The sequence below is a fragment of the Rattus norvegicus genome, chromosome 2 (genome assembly GCF_021556685.1).
Source record: "Rattus norvegicus strain SHRSP/BbbUtx chromosome 2, alternate assembly SHRSP_T2T, whole genome shotgun sequence".
NCBI classification, from domain to species: Eukaryota; Metazoa; Chordata; class Mammalia; order Rodentia; family Muridae; genus Rattus; species Rattus norvegicus.
The window spans coordinates 9174904-9196778 of record NC_141535.1 but is presented as its reverse complement, the minus strand read 5'-3'; the positions used below and the strand labels follow the sequence as shown (position 1 = coordinate 9196778).

The 21875-nt window shown below is 39.7% G+C and overlaps 1 protein-coding gene across 4 annotated transcripts in view; it reads right to left on the bottom strand.

Moving 5' to 3' along the window:
- Positions 1 to 2448: 2448 nt before the first annotated feature.
- Kiaa0825 (KIAA0825 homolog) overlaps positions 2449 to 21875 on the bottom strand; it is a 561100-nt gene continuing 541673 nt past the window's right edge. For 3 of the 4 annotated variants that reach the window (XM_087617477.1, XM_087617494.1, XM_087617486.1), the window contains one exon: positions 2650 to 3695. In XM_087617477.1, the coding sequence (XP_087473603.1) occupies positions 3578 to 3695 (118 nt within the window). In that variant the 3' untranslated portion in view covers positions 2650 to 3577. Of the gene's footprint in view, positions 3696 to 21875 lie in introns of all 4 variants that reach the window. The other variant, NM_001419450.2, reaches the window with a different exon arrangement.

The window sequence follows — 21875 nt, the reverse complement described above, 5'->3', positions numbered from 1 at the left end:
TTTTGTTAATTTTGATACTGTCTCTGTGGCTAAGGTTTTATCTATCTTGTTGATTTTCTCAAAGACAAGCTTTTAGTTTTGCTGATTCTTTGTATCATTCTCTGTGTTTCTAATTGGTTGATTTCAGCACTGAGTTTGACTATTTCTTGCCATCTTGGGTGTCTTCAGTTCTTTTTGTTCTAGAGCTTTCAGGTATGCTGCTAAGTTGCTAGTACAAGATCTCTCCAATTTCTTTATGAAGGCACTTAGTGCAACGAATTTTCCTCTTAGCACTGCTTTCATAGTATACCATATGTTTGGGTATGTTGTGCCATCATTTTCATTGTAATCTAGAGAGTATTTAAATGGCACTGGTCTAAATGTAGAAAAATGCAAATCAATTCATACATATCACCTTTCACAAATAACATTCAAATCCATGTAGTATAAAACCATAAACCATAACATAAAAATCAGATACACTGAATCTAATAGAAGAGAAAGTGTGAAATAACCTTGAACACATTGGCATAAGAGAAAATTTCCTGAGTAGAACACTACTGGATCAGGTGCTAAAATCAACAATTGATAAATGGGACCTCATGAAACTGAAAAGTTTCTGTAAAGATAAAGGATACTGTTAGTACCACAAGAAGGCAGCCTACATATTGGGCAAAAATCTTTTCTAACTCTACATCCCATAGAGGGCTAATATCCAAAATATATAAAGAATTCAAGAAGTTAACCTCCAAAACCCCCAAATAACCCACTTAAGAAAAGGGCTACAGAGCTAAACAGAGAATTCTGAACATAGTAATCTCAAATGGCTGAGAAGCACTTAATGAAATACTTTACATTAGGAAAATGTAAATCCAAAAGACCCTGCAAAAATCAAAAAAGTGACAGCACATGTAGGTGAGGATGTGGAGACAGAAGAACATTCCTCAATTGCTGGTGGGGTTGCAAACTGGTACAACCTCTCTTGAAATAAATTCTAGGGTATCTCAGAAAATTGGAAATAGTTCTCCCTGAAGACCCACCTATACCGCTCCTGGACATATACCCCCAAAATGCTCACCCATACCACAAAGACATGTGCCCTACTATGTTCATAGCAATTTTATTCATAATAGCCAGAAACTAGAAGCAACCCAGATGTCCCTCAACCAAAGAATGGTATGGAAATGTGGCTCATTCATACAATGGGATACTGTCCAGCTATTAAAAACAAGGACATCATGTATTTTGCAGGTAAATGGATGGATGGATATGGAAAATATCATCCTGAGTGAGGTAATCTAGACCCAAAAAGACAAGCATGGCACATACTCATGATAAGTTCATATTAGGCAAAAGGATCAGAATGCCTTTGATACACCATATGGACTGACCCAAAGAAATTAAGCAAGAATTAAGAGGCCAGTGAGGATGCTTATATCCCACTTCGAAGGGGGGAACAAAATAATCACGGGAGGCAGAGGGAGGAATGGACCTGGGTAGGAGAGGTGAGGGGGAGTGGGAAGGGGGTAGGTTCAGGTACAGGGGCAGACAGAAGAGAGTCCCAGAGAGCTAGAATAATGAATGGAAATATGCAGGTGCTGGATAGGGACATGGGGGAGAGACTTCTTGATGTCCCAGAAATTCCAGAACTCCATGTGGGTGACCTTAGCTGAGATGCCTAACAGTGGGATACAGAACTTAAGGAGACAACCTCCATTAGGCAAGCAGGACCTCTAGTGGAGGGATGGGGACACCAACCCACCTACAATACTTTCAACCCAAAATTGCTCCTCAAAGAAATTTATGGACAAAAATGAATCCGAGACAGAAGGGAATGGCTGACCAGTGATCGTCCCAACTTGGGATCCATCCCAAAGGCAGGCACCAAACCCTGACACTATTACTGATGCTATGTTGTGTTTTAAGACAGAGGCCTAGCATGGCTGTCCTCTAAAATGCTCCATCAGCAGCTGACTGAGACAGATGCAGATACTCGCAGTCAAGCATTGGATAGAGGTTGGAGATCTCAATGGAAGAGTTAGGGGAAAGATTAAAGGAACTGAAGGGGATGGCAATCCCACAGGAAGACCAACAGTGTCAACTAACCTGGACCTCTGTGAGTTCACAGAGACTGAGCCATCAACCAAAGAGCATACTGAGGATGGTTCTAGGCCCCTAGCATCCATGTAGTAGAGGCCTATGTTGTCTTGCCTCAGTGGGAGAGGATGCACCTAACCCTGTAGAGGCTTGATGCACCAGTCAGAGGATGTCCTGGGGTGGTAACCTCTCAGAGGTGAAGGGACAGGCATTTGGGAAGTAAATGAATGAAATAATTAATTAATTAAAGAAGAAAAACCCAAGACTTCTACAGTGATCTCCTTTGCATCCAAACTCACCCTCTGAAACATTTATGAGTACTCTCTATAGGAAGTGGTATAGCTACAAATATTTCATAAAGATCAAAGAACATGGAAGCACGAATACTTTATAACATTCATGAGGACAGCAGAAGACACTATGTTTGATGACAGATGGTCTATGATCCATAATGAGGCTTCTCCCATTTGTCCTCAAGGCACTTTGTCAACAGTTCTTTCAATGGTAGCTTCTTAATCAGCTATGTTTATGAACTGCTCACACACCGAATAATCCTACAACACCATATTCTGATTAATAAAGGAAAACCTCATATTTAATGCCTTTGGGTTCTTTATAATCCAGTACCAGGCAATGATAGGAAGAACATACGAAATACATACAATTGTACTTGGCAGACAAGGTAATAGAACGCATCCCCCCACATTACTCCCCCTGTCTCTGCATCTTGTACACAGTGGAAATAATAAAATTAACAGACATTGTAGATAATGAGGGATAGAGAAGGATAACTTTTCAACATAGTTTTGAAAGGAAGGTAGTTTTTGATTGGGAAAAAAGTAGCAATTTTTATTTTTATTTATTTTTTTATTTTTTGGTTGAGCCAAAAGGATGCCAGGAGTTGCCTGAATTAGAGCCACTTGGCCCAGGATGTGGAAGCGTATGAGTGGAATGAGAGTTAGGAGAAAAGCAACAAGCATCACAAGCAGGAATGTGACTGACACGAACAGTGCTAGACTGGCTTTTTGTGTTATGATTTAGAGTGAACAGGGAAAAAGTTACATGGGAAGTAGGGACAGGTTCAGCCATGAGTATTAAAGGCAATTAAGATCCAGATTTGGGCTGCAGCTACAAAATTAAATTGTAATATTCACATGACTTCCATGGGGGCTCCAATCAACTAAACATCCAAATATTGTATAAGAAATCCCTAGGAAAATACTTCCAAACATTTTGCCTGTTGTCATAGATACTTCAGTACTGAAAGAAAAAAAAAAACACCTCACATAATTCAAAAGGAACACGAGATGGCAGCAGTTTTATCACAGGAGGAGAAATGTTGTGAAATGAAGCAATATGAACTTATTTTTAAAATAAGAGATGTGGAGCCTTTCAGTCTTTAGTCCAGTGATTCTTTCGGTACATAGGCTAATGGATGCACTCTATGCACTGTGAGGCTCCTTCTGAAGCTGACGAAAAGCATCCATTGTTTTTCTGCAGATTACTGCTCATTTGTACTGTCTGATGTGGAAGAATCCTGTATGGTACAGATCTGTTTTAAATGTTCAAGCATCATTTTTTCATTCTTTTCCAGTGTTTCATCCTTCCTCATTTCCCACCTAAAAGAAAAAAATAAAATCACTATTTTTATAACATTTAACCAATAATCATATACACACCTTACTTAATTAACCAATAATCATTTTTATATAGTCTGAATATAAGTCACTGTTTTATTGAGGGGTCAGTTTTCCTAGCTATTCTGTTCTGCCTGCCTCTTAGTGAAGCATTCCATTCTGGGAGAATTGGAAATAAAAATAAAGTCATACTGGGGAGTGCAACTGACTTAAAATTTAAAGTATAGTGTCAAATGTAGTTTCTGTGTATTCCAGATTTTAAAACACATGTACTACATTTATTGCACTGCAGAAAGTATAAAGAACTATAGGGCAAAGAGAGGTTTGCAGTGAGAAGACATACCAAAGGCACAGTAACATCTCCAAGACATACAATTAGATTGGGGATAATCAGGATATGCCTCAAGAACACAAGCAAAGACTAGCAAGTTCCCATAATCTATTTCTATATAAATATATAACCCTGTGATGTAAATGTAATAACCTATTCATCCTTACTGCTTCTTTCCTTGACTACGAAGAAACAGCAGTTCATAAAACTTGCTGGGACACACTGCACCTAGAATTCCAATGAGGCTGCCCACTATCCCTACTTATTCAGTATAGTACTCGAAGTCCTAGCCAGGGCAATCAGACAACAAAAGAAGGTCTAAGGGATACAAATTGGAAGGGGAAGAAGGCAAAAATATCATGATTTGCAGATGACATGCTAGTATATTTAAGTGATCGCAAAAGTTCCATCAGAGAACTACTAAGCCTAAGAAATAATTTCAGCAAAGTGGCTGGGTATAAAATTGAGTCACAGAAATCTGTAGCCTTCCTCTACTCAAAGGATAAACAGACTGAGAAAGAAATTAGGGAAATGACACCCTTCACAATAGTCCCAAATAACATAAAATACCTCAGTATGACTCTAACCACGCAAGTGAAAGATCTATATGACAAGAACTTCAAGTCTCTGAAGAAAGAAATTGAAGAAGATCTCTGAAGATGGAAAGATCTCCCCTGTTTGTGGATTGGCAGGATTAATATAGTAAAAAATGGCCATTTGGCCAAAAGTGATCTACAGATGTAATGCAATCCCCATCAAAATTTCAACTCAATTCTTCATATAATTAAAAGAGAAATTTGCAAATTCATGTAGAGTAACAGAAATCCTAGAATAGTGAAAACTATCCTCAACAATAAGAGAAATTCTGGGGAAATCACCATTCCTGATCTCAAGCTGTATTACAGAGATAAAAACTGTATTGGTATAGAGACAGGAAGGTAGATCAATGAAATAAAATTGAAGGCCCAGAAATGAACCCACACACCTATGGTCACTTTATCTTTGACAAAGGAACTAAAACCATTCAGTGGAAAAAAGATAGCATTTTCAATAAATGGTGCTGGTTCAACTGGAGGTCTGCATGTAGAAAAATTCAAATAAATCCATTCTTATCACCCTGTACAAAGCTTAAGTCTACATGGCTCAAGGACCTCCACATCAAACCAGATACACTCAAACTAACAGAAGAAAAAGTGTGGAAGAGTCTCAAAGACATGGGCACTGGGGAAATTTCCTGAACAGAACACCAATGGCTTTTGCTCTAAGATCAAGAATAAATAAATGGGACCTCATAAAACTGCAAAGCTTCTGTAAGGCAAAGGACACTGTCATTAGGACAAAGCAGCAACCAACAGATTGGGAAAAGGTCTTTAGCAATCCAACATCCAATACATACAAAGAAATCAAGAAGTTAGATTCCAGAGAGCTGAATAACCCTATTAAAAATGGGGTTCTGAGCTAAACAATGAATTCTCAGCTTAGAAATATCAAATGGCCTAGAAGCACCTAAAGAAATGTTCAACATCCTTTGTCATCAGGGAAATACAAATCAAAACAACTCTGAGATTCCACCTCATACCAGTCAGAATGGCTAAGATCAAAAACTCAGGTGACAACAGATGTTGGTGAGGATGTAGAGAAAGAAGGACACTCCTCCATTGTTTTGTGGGATTGCAAACTGGTACAATCACTTTGGAAATCAGTCTGGAGGTTCCTCAGAAATTTGGACATTGTAGTACCTGAGGACCCAGCTATACCTCCCCTGGGCATATACCCAAACAATGCTTTAACATACAACAAGGACACATGCTCCAGTATTTTCATAGCAGCCTTATTTATAGTAGCCAGAAGCTGGAAAGAACCCAGATGCCCTTCAACAGAGGAATGGATACAGAAAATGTGGTACATCTACACAAGGGAGTAGTACTCAGCTATCAAAAACAATGACTTCATGAAATTCATAGGCAAATGGATGGAACTAGAAAATAACATCCTGAGTGAAGTAACCCAAGTATAAAAATCACACATGGTATGCACTCACTGATAAGTGGATATTAGCCCAAAAGCTCGAAATACCCAAGATACAATATACAAAGCACATGAAGCTCAAGAAGAAGGATGATCAAAGTGCAGATGCTTCAGTCCTTCTTAGAACGGTGAACAAAAATATTCATAGGAGAAATGGAGGCAAAGTTTGGAGCAGAGACTTACGGCCATTCAGAGCCTGTCCCATCTGGGGACCTAGCCCAAATACATACAATCATCAAACCTAGATAATATTGATGAAGCAAAGAAGTGCATGCTGACAGGAATGTGATATAGCTGTCTCCTGAGAGGTTCCGCTAGAGCGTAACAAATACAGAATGCTAGCAGCAACCCATTGAGCTAAGAACAAGGCCCCAGTTGGAGGAATTATAGAAAGTATTAAAGGAGCTTTTGGGGCTTGCAACCCCATAAGAATAACGATCCTAACTAACCAGAGCTTCCAGGGACTAAACGACTACTCAAAGAATACACTTGGACAGACCCATGGCTCCTGTTGTATATGTAGCAGAGCATGGCCTTGTTGGGCACCAATGTGAGGAGAAGCCCTTGGTCCTGACAGTGTGGATCCCCCAGTGTAGTGGAATGTCAGAGCATGGAGGATGGAAGGAGTGGATGGGGAGGGGAACCACCATTATTGAAGAAGGAGGAGTGGTGGGGATGGGACAGAATGGGAAACCAGGAAAGAGAATAACATTTGAAATGTAAATAAAAAATATCCAATAAAAAGAAAAAAAAGAATTCTATTCTATTTCCTTTCTCCTTCTTTAGCTTTTCTACCATTTTTTGAACCACCTTCCATTACATAGTATTTTAAAGGAAAACTTAGTGCTGACATATCCTAAAACACCTGTGGTCAAAGGCTCAGTGGTAGTCCCCATAGCAGAGAACAAACAATTCCTCTTTAGTTGTCATCCCTAAGCCCTGCGTGCTTTCACAACCAGAGCCTCCATTTAACTTAGAGAGAACTGCACACAGCTCATGAATAGAGGGTGCAGCTTTCTGGTTCTGTCACAAGAGTGCAAAGAAAGCATAGATTTTGTGTTTTTCATAGACACTTTGGATTTCCTGTTGGGATAAGGGCTTCTGCACTCTGGCCAGCCATGAGCAGTAGGGAGGGGAAGCTTAGATGGACAGGGCAGCTTTAGAGACACTACATTTGGAGGCCATTTACATTCCTTCCTCACCCTATACGTGAGCTTTTCCTCACTGTCTATGTCCAATCACATGTGAATTTAAAAACTTCCATATCTGGAAGCTCTCCATCTGATATCTCATGGTTAAAATTAGATCACCATCTATAAAAATTTAAAATAACTTGAGAAATGAAAATAATTTTCACTACTATGCTGTTCAAAAACCATGCCATTTGAGCAAATACTCTTAAAGTCAATTATTTTAGGGTTCATAACTTATTATGCAAGGCTACCCTGTGCTACTTTGATGGAAGTTTAGTTTTATATTATTTGTTTATTAAATGCTTTGAGACAGAATCTTGTTAGGTGTCCCAAGATGGCCTGCAACTTGCTATGCAGCCCAGGTTGGTTTTGAATTCTTTTTTAAAAGTTATTTTTCATTTCTTTCTTGTATAGGTGTTTTGCATGCATGCATTTCCCTTTGCCACATGTGCTTCTTTCTCTGTAGAGGACGGAATATGGATCAGATCTCCTGGAAAAGGAATTACTCTGTGTGAGTGCTGGGAATTGAACCACGGTACTCTGTAAGGTCAAGTAGTCTCTTAAGAGCTGACCCATCTATCCAGCTCTCTTGGCTTAGAATTTTTTATCCTCACTTAGTGTTGAGATTACGTGTGTGCAATGCCATGCCCTCTTTGGAATTTTAATGTTAAAACATGTCCACTACCTAATCCATAAATGGGCATTGGGTACTGTTATTATGTCTGTTATACTGAACTTTACAATGGACAGATAAATAATGAAAAAATTCTACAGCACTACCTGTAGGTTGTTTTAAGAACATTATATAATCTTCTTTAAGTTCTCTAAATTTTAGCATTTTAATTTTATGAATAACAATGAACTGAAGCACACAAAGTTAAAATTACTTGGATGTGAACTCTAGACATTAGTTTGAGAGATATAACAAACCTATCCAAGACCTTAGGACAACTTTATAGACATCACTATTTAATCTTCAAAATAGCTGGGGCCTGGGTAGATGAGATGACTCAGTAGGCCAAGGTATTTCCCACCAAGCCTGACAACCTGAGTTCAATCCCTAGTATATACATGACAGAACAAGTGAACTGACTCTCACATGTCATTCTCTGACTCCACACATATCATGTGACCACACACATACACACACACACACTATGAACATACCTGGGGTTTGTCTGAATCATTGGCCACTTTCCTAGCATACGCAAGAACAAGACTTCATTCCAAGTACAAACAAAAAAACTTAAATATTTCATTGAATTTAGACATTAAATAGAAGAACTAAGCATCATATAGTTTATGTGCAATCCAAACATGTCTATTCTCCTCCAGTTCCCCAATATGTAAAAGTGCTAATACTACCTAAGCAGATGAATTATTTTAAGAATGTCAACAGAACAAAATATGTATTCTACACATAAATATTTTGATCATTGTCTCTACTTGTGAAAATTAAAAGCAGTCTTTCTTCTTCATTAAAAATCTGTATAATTAATGTAATTTAAGTGAATTATATATTTAATAGAATCCATGATAAGGATTCTTAAGCTTCATGACAATTATAGCACTTCACAATATAATTGAGCAGTTTGCAATTAATGGCATTAGAGAAAATTATTTACCTACTACAGACAGTTCTCTACTATTTGCTTTGGTTTACAAAGGAGAAATCATTATATATAAGGATAAAACTATTAACAAATGGTAAAAGGTAACAGATTATATATTCTAATTATTTTATTCTTCTTCTTTTTTTTTATTAACTTGAGTATTTCTTATATACATTTCGAGTGTTATTCCCTTTCCCAGTTTCCGGGCAAATATCCCACTAATCCCTCCCCCTCCCCTTCTTTATCGGTGTTCCCCTCCCCACCCTCTCCCCATTGCCGCCCTCCCCCCAACAATCTAGTTCACTGGGGGTTCAGTCTTAGCAGGACCCAGGGCTTCCCCTTCCACTGGTGCTCTTACTAGGATATTCATTGCTACCTATGGGGACAGAGTCCAGGGTCAGTCCATGTATAGTCTTTGGGTAGTGGCTTAGTCCCTGGAAGCTCTGGTTGCTTGGCATTGTTGTACATATTGGGTCTCGAGCCCCTTCAAGCTCTTCCAGTTCTTTCTCTGATTCCTTCAACGGGGGTCCTATTCTCAGTTCAGTGGTTTGCTGCTGGCATTCGCCTCTGTATTTGCTGTATTCTGGCTGTGTCTCTCAGGAGCGATCTACATCCGGCTCCTGTCGGCCTGCACTTCTTTGCTTCATCTATCTTGTCTAATTGGATGGCTGTATATGTATGGGCCATATGTGGGGCAGGCTCTGAATGGGTGTTCCTTCTGTGTCTGTTTTAATCTTTGCCTCTCTATTCCCTGCCAAGGGTATTTTTGTTCCCATTTTAAAGAAGGAGTGAAGCATTCACATTTTGACCATCCATCTTGAGTTTCATTTGTTCTAGGCATCTAGGGTAATTCAAGCATTTGGGCTAATAGCCACTTATCAATGAGTGCAAACCATGTGTGTTTTTCTGTGATTGGGTTACCACACTCAGGATGATATTTTCCAGTTCCAACCATTTGCCTACGAATTTCATAAAGTCGTTGTTTTTGATAGCTGAGTAATATTCCATTGTGTAGATGTACCACATTTTCTGTTCTTCTGTTGAAGGGCATCTGGGTTCTTTCCAGCTTCTGGCTATTATGAATAAGGCTGCGATGAACATAGTGGAGCACTTGTCTTTTTTATATGTTGGGGCATCTTGTGGGTATATGCCCAAGAGAGGTATAGCTGGATCCTCAGGCAGTTCAATGTCCAATTTTCTGAGGAACCTCCAGACTGATTTCCAGAATGGTTTTACCAGTCTGCAATCCCACCAACAATGGAGGAGTATTCCTCCACATCCTCGCCAGCTGTCATCTGAGTTTTTGATCTTAGCCATTCTCACTGGTGTAAGGTGAAATCTCAGGGTTGTTTTGATTTGCATTTCCCTTATGGCTAAAGATGTTGAACATTTCTTTAGGTGTTTCTCAGCCATTCGGCATTCCTCAGCTGTGAATTCTTTGTTTAGACCTGAACCCCATTTTGTAATACGGTTATTTGACTCCCTGTCATCTAACTTCTTGAGTTCTTTGTAAATTTTGGATATAAGGCCTCTGTCTGTTGTAGGATTGGTAAAGATCTTTTCCCAATCTGTTGGTTGCCGTTTTGTCCTAAGCACAGTGTCCTTTGCCTTACAGAAGCTTTGCAGTTTTATGAGATCCCATTTGTCGATTCTTGATCTTAGAGCATAAGCCATTGGTGTTTTGTTCAGGAAATTTTTTCCAGTGCCCATGTGTTCCAGATGCTTCCCTAGTTTTTCTTCTATTAGTTTGAGTGTATCTGCTTTGATGTGGAGGTCCTTGATCTACTTGGACCTAAGCTTTGTACGGGGTGATAAGCATGGATCGATCTGCATTCTTCTACATGTTGCCCTCCAGTTGAACCAGCACCATTTGCTGAAAATGCTGTCTTTTTTCCATTTGATGGTTTTGGCTCCTTTGTCAAAAATCAAGTGCCCATAGGTGTGTGGGTTCATTTCTGGGTCTTCAATTTTATTCCATTGGTCGATCTGTCTGTCTCTGTACCAATACCACGCAGTTTTTATCACTATTGCTCTGTAATACTGCTTGAGTTCAGGGATAGTGATTCCCCCTGAAGTCCTTTTATTGTTGAGGATAGTTTTAGCTATCCTGGGTTTTTTGTTATTCCAGATGAATTTGCAAATTGTTCTGTCTAGCTCTTTGAAGAATTGGATTGGTATTTTCATGGGGATTGCATTGAATCTGTAGATCGCTTTTGGTAAAATGGCCATTTTTACTATATTAATCCTGCCAATCCATGAGCATGGGAGATCTTTCCATCTTCTGAGGTGTTCTTCAATTCCTTTCTTCAGAGTTTTGAAGTTCTTATTGTACACATCTTTTACTTGCTTGGTTAAAGTCACACCGAGGTACTTTATATTATTTGGGTCTATTATGAAGGGTGTCGTTTCCCTAATTTCTTTCTCGGCTTGTTTCTCTTTTGTGTAGAGGAAGGCTACTGATTTATTTGAGTTAATTTTATACCCAGCCACTTTGCTGAAGTTGTTTATCAGCTTTAGTAGTTCTCTGGTGGAACTTTTGGCATCACTTAAATATAATATCATATCATCTGCAAATAGTGATATTTTGACTTCTTCTTTTCCGATCTGTATCCCCTTGATCTCCTTTTGTTGTCTGATTGCTCTGGCTAAAACTTCAAGAACTATATTGAATAAGTAGGGAGAGAGTGGGCAGCCTTGTCCAGTCCCTGATTTTAGTGGGATTGCTTCAAGTTTCTCTCCATTTAGTTTAATGTCAGCAACTGCTTTGCTGTATATGGCTTTTACTACGTTTAGGTATAGGCCTTGAATTCCTATTCTTTCCAGGACTTTTATCATGAAGGGGTGTTGAATTTTGTCAAATGCTTTCTCAGCATCTAATGAAATGATCATGTGGTTTTTATCTTTCAGTTTGTTTATATAATGGATCACGTTGGTGGTTTTCCATATATTAAACCATCCCTGCATGCCTGGGATGAAGCCTACTTGATCATGGTGGATGATTGTTTTGATGTGCTCTTGGATTCGGTTTGCCAGAATTTTATTGAGTATTTTTGCATTGATATTCATAAGGGAAATTGGTCTGAAGTTCTCTTTCTTTGTTGGGTCTTTGTGTGGTTTAGGTATAAGAGTAATTGTGGCTTGATAGAAGGAATTCGGTAGTGCTCCATCTGTTTCAATTTTGTGGAATAGTTTGGATAGTATTGGTATGAGGTCTTCTATGAAGGTCTGATAGAATTCTGCACTGAACCCATCTGGGCCTGGGCTCTTTTTGGTTGGGAGACCTTTAATGACTGCTTCTATTTCCTTAGGAGTTATGGGGTTGTTTAACTGGTTTATCTGTTCCTGATTTAACTTCGGTACCTGGTATCTGTCTAGGAAATTGTCCATTTCCTGCAGATTTTCAAGTTTTGTTGAATACAGGCTTTTATAGTAAGATCTGATGATTTTTTGAATTTCCTCTGAATCTGTAGTTATGTCTCCCTTTTCATTTCTGATTTTGTTAATTTGGACACACTCTCTGTGTCCTCTCGTTAGTCTGGCTAAGGGTTTATCTATCTTGTTGATTTTCTCAAAGAACCAACTTTTGGTTCTGTTGATTCTTTCTATGGTCCCTTTTGTTTCTACTTGGTTGATTTCAGCTCTGAGTTTGATTATTTCCTGCCTTCTAGTCCTCTTGGGTGTATTTGCCTCTTTTTGTTCTAGCGCTTTTAGGTGTGCTGTCAAGCTGCTGACATATGCTCTTTCCTGTTTCTTTCTGCAGGCACTCAGCGCTATGAGTTTTCCTCTTAGTACAGCTTTCATTGTGTCCCATAAGTTTGGGTATGTTGTACCTTCATTTTCATTAAATTCTAAAAAGTCTTTAATTTCTTTCTTCATTTCTCCCTTGACCAGGTTATCTTTGAGTAGAGCATTGTTCAATTTCTACGTATATGTGGGCATTCTTCCCTTATTATTACTGAAGACCCGTTTTAGGCCGTGGTGGTCTGATAGCACGCATGGGATCATTTTTATCTTTCTGTACCTGTTGAGGCCCGTTTTTGACCAATTATATGGTAAATTTTGGAGAAAGTACCATGAGGAGCTGAGAAGAAGTTATATCCTTTTGCTTTAGGATAGAATGTTCTATAAATATCTGTTAAGTCCATTTGGCTCATGACTTCTCTTAATCTGTCTACGTCTCTGTTTAATTTCTGTTTCCATGATCTGTCCATTGATGAGAGTGGGGTGTTGAAATCTCCATTGTGTGAGGTGCAATGTGTGTTTTGAGCTTTAGTAAGGTTTCTTTTATGTATGTAGGTGCCCTTGTATTTGGGGCATAGATATTTAGGATTGAGAGTTCATCTTGGTGGATTTTTCCTTTGATGAATATGAAGTGTCCTTCCTTATCTTTTTTGATGACTTTTAGTTGAAAATTGATTTTATTTGATATTAGAATGGCTACTCCAGCTTGCTTCTTCCGACCATTGGCTTGGAAAGTTGTTTTCCAGCCTTTCACTCTGAGGTAGTGTCTGTCTTTGTCTCTGAGGTGTGTTTCCTGTAGGCAGCAGAATGTAGGGTCCTCGTTGTGTATCCAGTTTGTTAATCTATGTCTTTTTATTGGGGAGTTGAGGCCATTGATGTTGAGAGACATTACGGAATAGTGATTATTGCTTCCTGTTATATTCATATTTGGATATGAGGTTATGTTTGTGTGCTTTTCTTCTCTTTGTTTTGTTCCCAAGACGATTAGTTTCTTGCTTCTTCTAGGGTATAGATTGCCTCCTTATGTTGGGCTTTACCATTTATTATCCTGTGTAGTGCTGGATTTGTAGAAAGATATTGTGTAAATTTGGTTTTGTCATGGAATATCTTGGTTTCTCCATCTATGTTAATTGAGAGTTTTGCAGGATACAGTAACCTGGGCTGGCATTTGTGTTCTCTTAGGGTCTGTATGACATCTGTCCAGGATCTTCTGGCTTTCATAGTTTCTGGCCAAAAGTCTGGTGTGATTCTGATAGGTCTGCCTTTATATGTTACTTGACCTTTTTCCCTTACTGCTTTTAATATCCTTCTTTATTTTGTGCTTTTGGTGTTTTGACTATTATGTAATGGGAGGAGTTTCTTTTCTGGTCCAATCTATTTGGAATTCTGTAGGCTTCTTGTATGCTTATGGGTATCTCTTTCTTTAGGTTAGGGAAGTTTTCTTCTCTGATTTTGTTGAAGATATTTACTGGTCCTTTGAGCTGGGAGTCTTCACTCTCTTCTATACCTATTATCCTTAGATTTGATCTTCTCATTGAGTCCTGGATTTCCTGTATGTTTTGGACCAGTAGCTTTTTCTGCTTTACATTATCTTTGACAGTTGAGTCGATGATTTCTATGGAATCTTCTGCTCCTGAGATTCTCTCTTCCATCTCTTGTATTCTGTTGGTGAAGCTCGTATCTACAGCTCCTTGTCTCTTCTTTTGGTTTTCTATATCCAGGATTGTTTCCATGTGTACTTTCTTGATTGCTTCTATTTCCATTTTTAATTCCTTCAACTGTTTGATTGTGTTTTCCTGGAATTCTTTCACGGATTTTTGTGACTCCTCTCTTTGGCTTCTACTTGTTTATTTATGTTTTCCTGGAATTCTTTCAGGGATTTTTGCGATTCCTCTCTGTAAGCTTCTACTTGTTCTCTAAGGGAGTTCTTCACGTCTTTCTTGATGTCCTCCAGCATCATGATCAAATATGATTTTGATACTAGGTCTTGCTTTTCTGGTGTGTTTGGATATTCCGTGTTTTCTTTGGTGGGAGAATTGGGCTCTGATGATGCCATTTAGTCTTGGTTTCTGTTGCTTGGGTTCCTGCGCTTGCCTCTCGCCATCAGATTATCTCTGGTGTTACTTTGTTCTGCTATTTCTGATAGTGGCTAGACTGTCCTATAAGCCTGTGTGTCAGGAGTGCTGTAGACCTGTTTTCATGTTTTCTTTCAGCCAGTTATGGGGACAGAGTGTTCTGCTTTCGGGCGTGTAGTTTTTCCTATCTACAGGTCTTCAGCTGTTCCTGTGGGCCTGTGTCTTGAGTTCACCAGGCAGGTCACTTGCAGTAGAAAAATTGGTCTTACCTCTGGTTCCGAGGCTCAAGTTTGCTCGTGAGGTGCTGCCTACGAACTCTCCGGGGCGGCAGCTACCAGGAAGATCTGTGCCGCCCTTTCAGGGAGCTTCAGTGCAGCAGGGTTCCAGATGGCGTTTGGTGTTTTCCTCTGGCGTCAGAGATGTGTGCAGAGTGCAGTCTCTTCTGGTTTCCCAGGCTTGTCTGCCTCTCTGAAGGTTTAGCTCCCACTCCCATGGGATTTGGGTGTAGAGAACTGTTTATCTGGTCGGTCCCTTCCGGTTCTGGTGGTGTCTCAGATTCAGTGGATCTGCTGCTCCTGGGCCCTCCTCAACGGGGACCCAGAGGCCGTATACAGTTTCCTCTTGTGCTAGGGATGTGAGCAGGGGTGGGCAGTGTTGGTGGTCTCTTCCGCTCTGCAGACACAGGAGTGCCAACCTGACTAGGTGGCGAGGTCTCTCTTCCACGGGGTTTGGGAGCAGAGAGCTGCTGCCGGCAGGGATCCGCCGGTTTGGGACCCCCCCGCCCCCCCCCCCCCCCCGCTAAATACCGGAAGTGCCTGGTCCTAGAGGAATTTTGCCTCTGTGTGTCCTGAGTTCACCAGGCAGGTCACTTGCAGCAGAAAAGTTGGTCTTACCTGTGGTCCCGAGGCTCAAGTTTGCTCGTGGGGTGCTGCCTACGAGCTCTTCAAGGCGGCAGCAACCAGGAAGATCTGCGCCGCCCTTTCTGGGAGCTTCCGTGCACCAGCTATTTTATTCTTCTTAAATAAATGTTCTAGATATTTGAAATCTCTGCCACAAGCATGCTACATTTCACACTCACAAACTGCTAAGAAAGATTTGTCCTCAACTGCTACTATAATGCAAAACCAAATCATTTTGTCAAAAGAATTACCATGAGAGAAACTAATTTGCCAATTTTTCTAATACCAATGCACAATATGTTCAAAATCTTTATCTGCAGTTTCCCCTAGTATAGGAATATCTGGAATAGAAGCATTTCCCAATAGAAATCAGAAGTTATCAGAGCCATGTATTCTAATTCTCACTGAAAAGCTTCACAGTGAATATATCGTGACTTTATTGTTCATCTGTACTTGGTAGCCTGCCTCTTGTACTAAAGATCCTTCCCACGCACTATGATTTAAGAAATTCAACATTGCCCCCTTTCTCCTGTCTCATATAAGGATGAACAGTAGAATCCCATAAGATCTCACTGATCCATATGCTACATAGCTCTGTCTACCTTTTGGAAGAAGTTCCATCCATATGTCTCTTGGGGGTGGGTGGGTAACAAAGCTTGGCCATGTTTGACTATGGGTCTCTTTCTATCTAATAAAGGAGGGACTCTAAATAAAACACTTACTGAGATATTCTACCTTATCAGTAGTCACAACCTGAGTATCAACTCCATTCTGATTTACTTGGGGGTTCTAAGCCTTTTCATAATCTCCCTTCACTTACATAGTTATGGCATGGCCAGCAGCAGTGTCTGCTTGCCACTCACTATCCTAACAGGAGACATTGCTTATGGATCATGAATGTGTCAGAACTCAGGCTCAGTGATTTTTATTCCTTTTCATTTCAATGGGTAATAGTTGGCTTATTGTTCCTATGGACACTTAAGGCATGACAAATAAAAGTTACACATTAGTGAATACCTGCTCTTGTGACTGATTTTGTGGAATCTTCTATTGGGGGAGGACTTTGTGGAATTCTATGTGGAGCCAACTGGGAGTGCCATACTTGGGGACATGGTTAATTGTGTTAAATGTCAATGGCAACACTAGTCCAGGTTATCAAAGTCCTGTAGGGCTTTTAGGTAGGAACAAGCAACAACCCCAGACAGATGAAGAGGACCACAGTCTGGACAGTAAGAAGCTCTGAGAAAGCCTTCTGCCAGGAGAAAAACAGCTAACATTTTGGAAATCAGTCATGTCTCAAATATGAGCCTAAGCCCTGGAATCACTCTGAATTTGACTTGGATTGAAATCTACTGCTTGATAACTGGACCCTCTAAGGAGTTTTTGAACTTCTCAGTCTCAGTGTTTTCTCTGTAGAATAGTGACAGGTGTTTGGGTAGAGCACAGCTACATGTGCTTTTTTTTTAATCTGTGTTCTCTGTGACTGATCCCACACAGCACAGGGGTTTGTAGCTGTGACATAGACCACCAAAATGTCACATCCCACAGGCCTTGGAATAGTTTCCATTTGGAATTTTTCCACAAAGAAATCTTGCCAGTCTCTGTTCTGGAACGACCGTTGTATCTAGGAAAGATGCTGGGAAATGTGCAGGGTGCTTTTTCCTGGCATGGTGTTTAGTGTTTCTAGTGGGACCCAGGAAACAAGATGGAAAATTATCTTCATACACAGCAATCTTGTACAATGGGGCTATGTCTTCCCAAAGTTTTCATCTCATCCCAATGAGATTCATTTGTTCTAGAAGGTCCAGCCATATTGAACAGTGTTCAGATTATTAAAATAGAAAGGTTCTAATTTCTTATTTAAATCGAAAGCGCTTATATATCTTACTCCTTAGAATGCTGTTTGCTGAAGAGAGTTGAGGAGGCAAGGTGAAGCCTGGATTTGAATCCTTTATAGCTTCTGTGAATTCGAGCAAGATAGACTAGTACTGAGGCTGAATTTCTATCTGTAAAATAGGAATTCACAGAAGTTCAGTGATTATAAAATGGAAATAAAACAAAATAATGTTGTTCTTAGCAAACACTCAGTGAGTGACATTTTTTTTTAATCTTCAGGCCTCTTTGGCATATGTGTTTTGATTCCAAGTCAGGGCAAATCTGACTGTGATGGGTCTTACTTTCCTCCTGGAATAAGTCATCCCAAATGGAAGTGACTTCTGGCATTAAGTACACCCATGACAGAGCTGCTGTCACTGTGGTTTTCTTTGCTTTACATTACCATGGTCCTGGGATGGCTGTGGTGACACCAGCCAGTCATGTTTAGAGGGAGGAGGGAGGAGCAGGGCAACTGTTTCATAGAATTAGAGCATGTGATTTTTCCCAGATTCCACATAGAAGTTAATGAAGCCATGTTGTTTGGGATTGAAGCCTGATTCTACTTCTTACTAAAATGTGATCCTGGACAATTATTTTAATCTTTCTGTGAGTCAGGAGTTAGCAGTCTTAAAATAGGCAATGCTGTCAGTATTTATTCACGTGTCACAAGAGCAGGTGAGCTGTGGATGCCAAGTGCTTCATAAAATGTCCTATTTTATTCAACTAGTAGAGTTTCAGAGCCCTTGCATCTATGTCCTTCCTCTGGTTTCATGTCTTTCACATTGCATTGACTGACAAATTCTCTTTCAAATGCATAGGTAAGGGAGATTACCATGGAGAGCAATGGTCTTCCAGTGCTGTTGTACACAGCTACCTCTTATCCACCCTTCTTGTCTTCTGTGAAGGACCTCTGCATACTGAACCACTCTTCTCTGCCCACTCTGGTTGAAGTTGTCTGTTTTCCCATTATCTCTTTGTTGTGTTTTTAGAAAAAGTTATGATATGGTATCTGATCATATTACTAGCATTTTTCTAGAATGTCAATAAAATATTTGAATATAAAAGTGTAACTTGAAAAAAGCCTCCAAGCTTTATGGGATTATTAAACATTTATGTGACTCTATTTACAAAGTGTTTTACAGTTATTTATTAGTTAATTGTGCCATTAAAAACATTAACCATCTGGCTCAATTAATGATTTGAAATTGTTCTACTAGTTGGTGGCTGAGCAGTGAATGGCAAACTCATTGAATTTTATTCCTCTAGGAGAAAACCTCCCACCTTTTTGTACTTCCCCTCTTGCACAGCATAGCAAGTCACCATTTTCTTTAAGTGGATGCTTTGTACACATGATCCTCTTTCAGGGTCAGTGTTAAACATCTTCTCCCTCAAGAAGATGTTGCCATACTTTCTCTTTATATTTCATTTGCACCCTGAGATTTTCTTCAACCGCACACTAAATTTTCTACATTCAGTTTCTTGATAATCATTTTTATTCTTACATCAAGTCTATTGATATTATTTATATAAAGACATTTTTGTGAGTCTAGAAATTGACCATGACTTCACAAAGCACATAGGATCTGCATGCCAGGAAACACTTTGCATCTCCTCTCCAGGGCAGCACAGTGCACTCTGAAGACATTCTCACACCTCATATCTAGTGCAGGAGTTCATACCTTCAGAGCTGTTGACATTTAATTTCACGGCACTGAAGGCTCCGGGATCACCCTGACCAGTCATGCTCTAGCTGGGTCATAGTTCTGTTTGGCTTCTGCTGCCTTTTCTCAGGGAGAGAACTACCGTTCTCATTACCCTGCCATTCTTACTGCCCCTACCACCCTCATTGCACCTTCAGTCCTTATTGCCCTTGCAGTCCTTATTGCCCCTGTCTTATTCACCCCAAACCAGCTCACTCTTCCTCATATTATGTCCACAGTCCACCCTTCGTGTAGTCCATCTCAACTGCCTAATCTTGAAACAAATTCACAGAATATTTGGTTAAGTTTTTTAGTGCTCATAAAGTACAAATATTACTTGGCTATCCATAATGCAGAGAAATTACCCATGGATTCAGTTTGCTAAAATATGAGCCAAATTTTGTTATTTCTTCTCTGAAACAAACAAGCAGGCAGGCAAACAAACACAACTGCTCCTATGTTGTACCATGAGGCCTCCTATTGCCTATGCTAGTCTGGCTCAGAGAGCATATTTACTATAGCACAGAGTTGCAGACACCACACTCTCCACACCGTAAACTCACAGGGCAGCTACTGGTTGTTATCTATAAAAAATGCACACTTAGATGGGTTGAAATAGCCTGTAAGTTCTAGTAATGCAATAGGCTATCTTAAATAGATGTAGTAATACCTATACAGAGAATAAAAAGCCAGCTTTTGAAATACATCTTCTTTTTAGGATGTGTTTCTATACTACACATCATCCTGAAAATTCCTTTATCTATTGGGCATATCTACACCCTTCTAAAAATGAAATCATGCCACACAGAAAAGGCGGTTAGGGGCTGTGGAGAGATGGCTCAGTGGTGAAGAGTTCTTGTGTAATCATGATCATGGGAAATCAGAACCTAGCAACCATCTAACATGATGGCTGTCCACAGGCATCTTCAACCTGGGTTACAGACGACTAGATAGCCTTTTCTGGCCTCTGCTTGTCCATAGGTACTTGCACCTTTACATGCAAGCACATGCACACACACACACACACACACACACACACACACACACACTTGCATGCATGTTCACACTGACAAAATCTTTTCAAAGATTTATTTTTAAAAAGTTATTTTATTTTATTTGACACTCAAGTAGCATTTTTTTTGCCAATGCAAAATATATTTAACTGTGGTTAGCGCTGTGTAAAACACCAGGGGCTGGAAAGATAGTGCAGCAGTTCAGAGCCTGGTTGGATTCCCAGCACCACATGGCAGGTAACTGGAATGACAGTTCCTGGTGATCTGCTGACCTCTTCTGGCCTCTGAGGGCACTGCATGCATAGACATACTTGTAAACACACCCATACACATAAAATAGAAATAAATAAATCTTTAAAATGTTTAACTCATATATTATACCAGAATAAATTCATTTACACGTCATCAAAAACTCAAAAATTTCACATCTGTTTCAATGAGGGGTAATAGATTTAAAAAAGTGTAGTATATTCTTCTAAAAGACAGAAATAAGGGGACCTTATAAAGTAGCTGTTTTATTGCGCTTTAGACATAAGGCTTATGGCTGAGTGATCTTCTTGGTTTATGGGTCTATTTAAAATAAGTCACAAGGATTCATGTTTTTTTTCTTTTCTTCCTTTTTTTTTTTTTTTTTTTTTTTTTTGGAGCTGGGGACCGAACCCAGGGCCTTGAGCTTGCTAGGCAAGCGCTCTACCACTGAGCTAAATCCCCAACCCCAGGATTCGTGTTTTTAAGAAAGAGTTTTAGTGCACATAATTACTTTACCCATCTACTCAGAAAACATTCATTGAGCACATTCATTCTTGGACATGAGTCCAGAACTGTGGTAGGTGGTAAAGTCAACAGGGCTGTCCTAACATTGCTATACAGACTGAGGATCTATCATATGGGCATGGCTGAGTAATTATCCCAGATCTACCCACAAAATCTCATAACAATTTCTCAGAGTATTTCAGCATAGGCATGAAATGTCAGTGGTAATAAAAGGCTCTGGTGCCATTTCCTTAGGCTTCATCTCAGTAATTGTCTATGAGGAAGGCATAATTCAGGTGTTTCTTCCTGGACTCATGGAGCAGTCTGAATTAGCTCCAGGGGATCATTCATGGCTCCCTTTCCCTTTGGAAAAGCACCTACATTAAGATAGAAAGCATCCTGAGCTTTTTGAGTAGTAAAGTCATTTTTAAGTGATAGGGACATTAGAAAGTCAGAGTGTTTGACACTGGTCTCAGAAGGCAGTCCTGCCAGAAAGGGGCTGCAGAATCCTGAGATTTAAAGGATAAGCATCAGGGAGAGGACATGCAGGGGTAGATTTCCTATGCCTGAGAACATTATTCTAAAACAGAATGATCTGCTTGAATCCTCTGACCCAATTTATTATAGGATATTTTAAACAGATCCTCCTGCCTCCGCTTCTCCAGTGCTGGGATTCCAGTGCACACTGGTTTTATGTGATGTTGAGACTGCATGCTAGGCACATGAGTCAGGTGCCATAGCAGCTTACTTTAGTATTTCTGTCATGCCCCACATAGAATAGCAGATTAGTTTCTTGTCTTAGACACAGGCCTTAATAACATGTGGTCACAAGGTAAGATCTAATATGTTCTAGTTAAGTCTGAGATCCTTATAAACTTGATTATCAACAAGTTTCTTAGGGTGTGTTAGTTTAGGGAGAGTTTTTAATATTATGAAAAGTT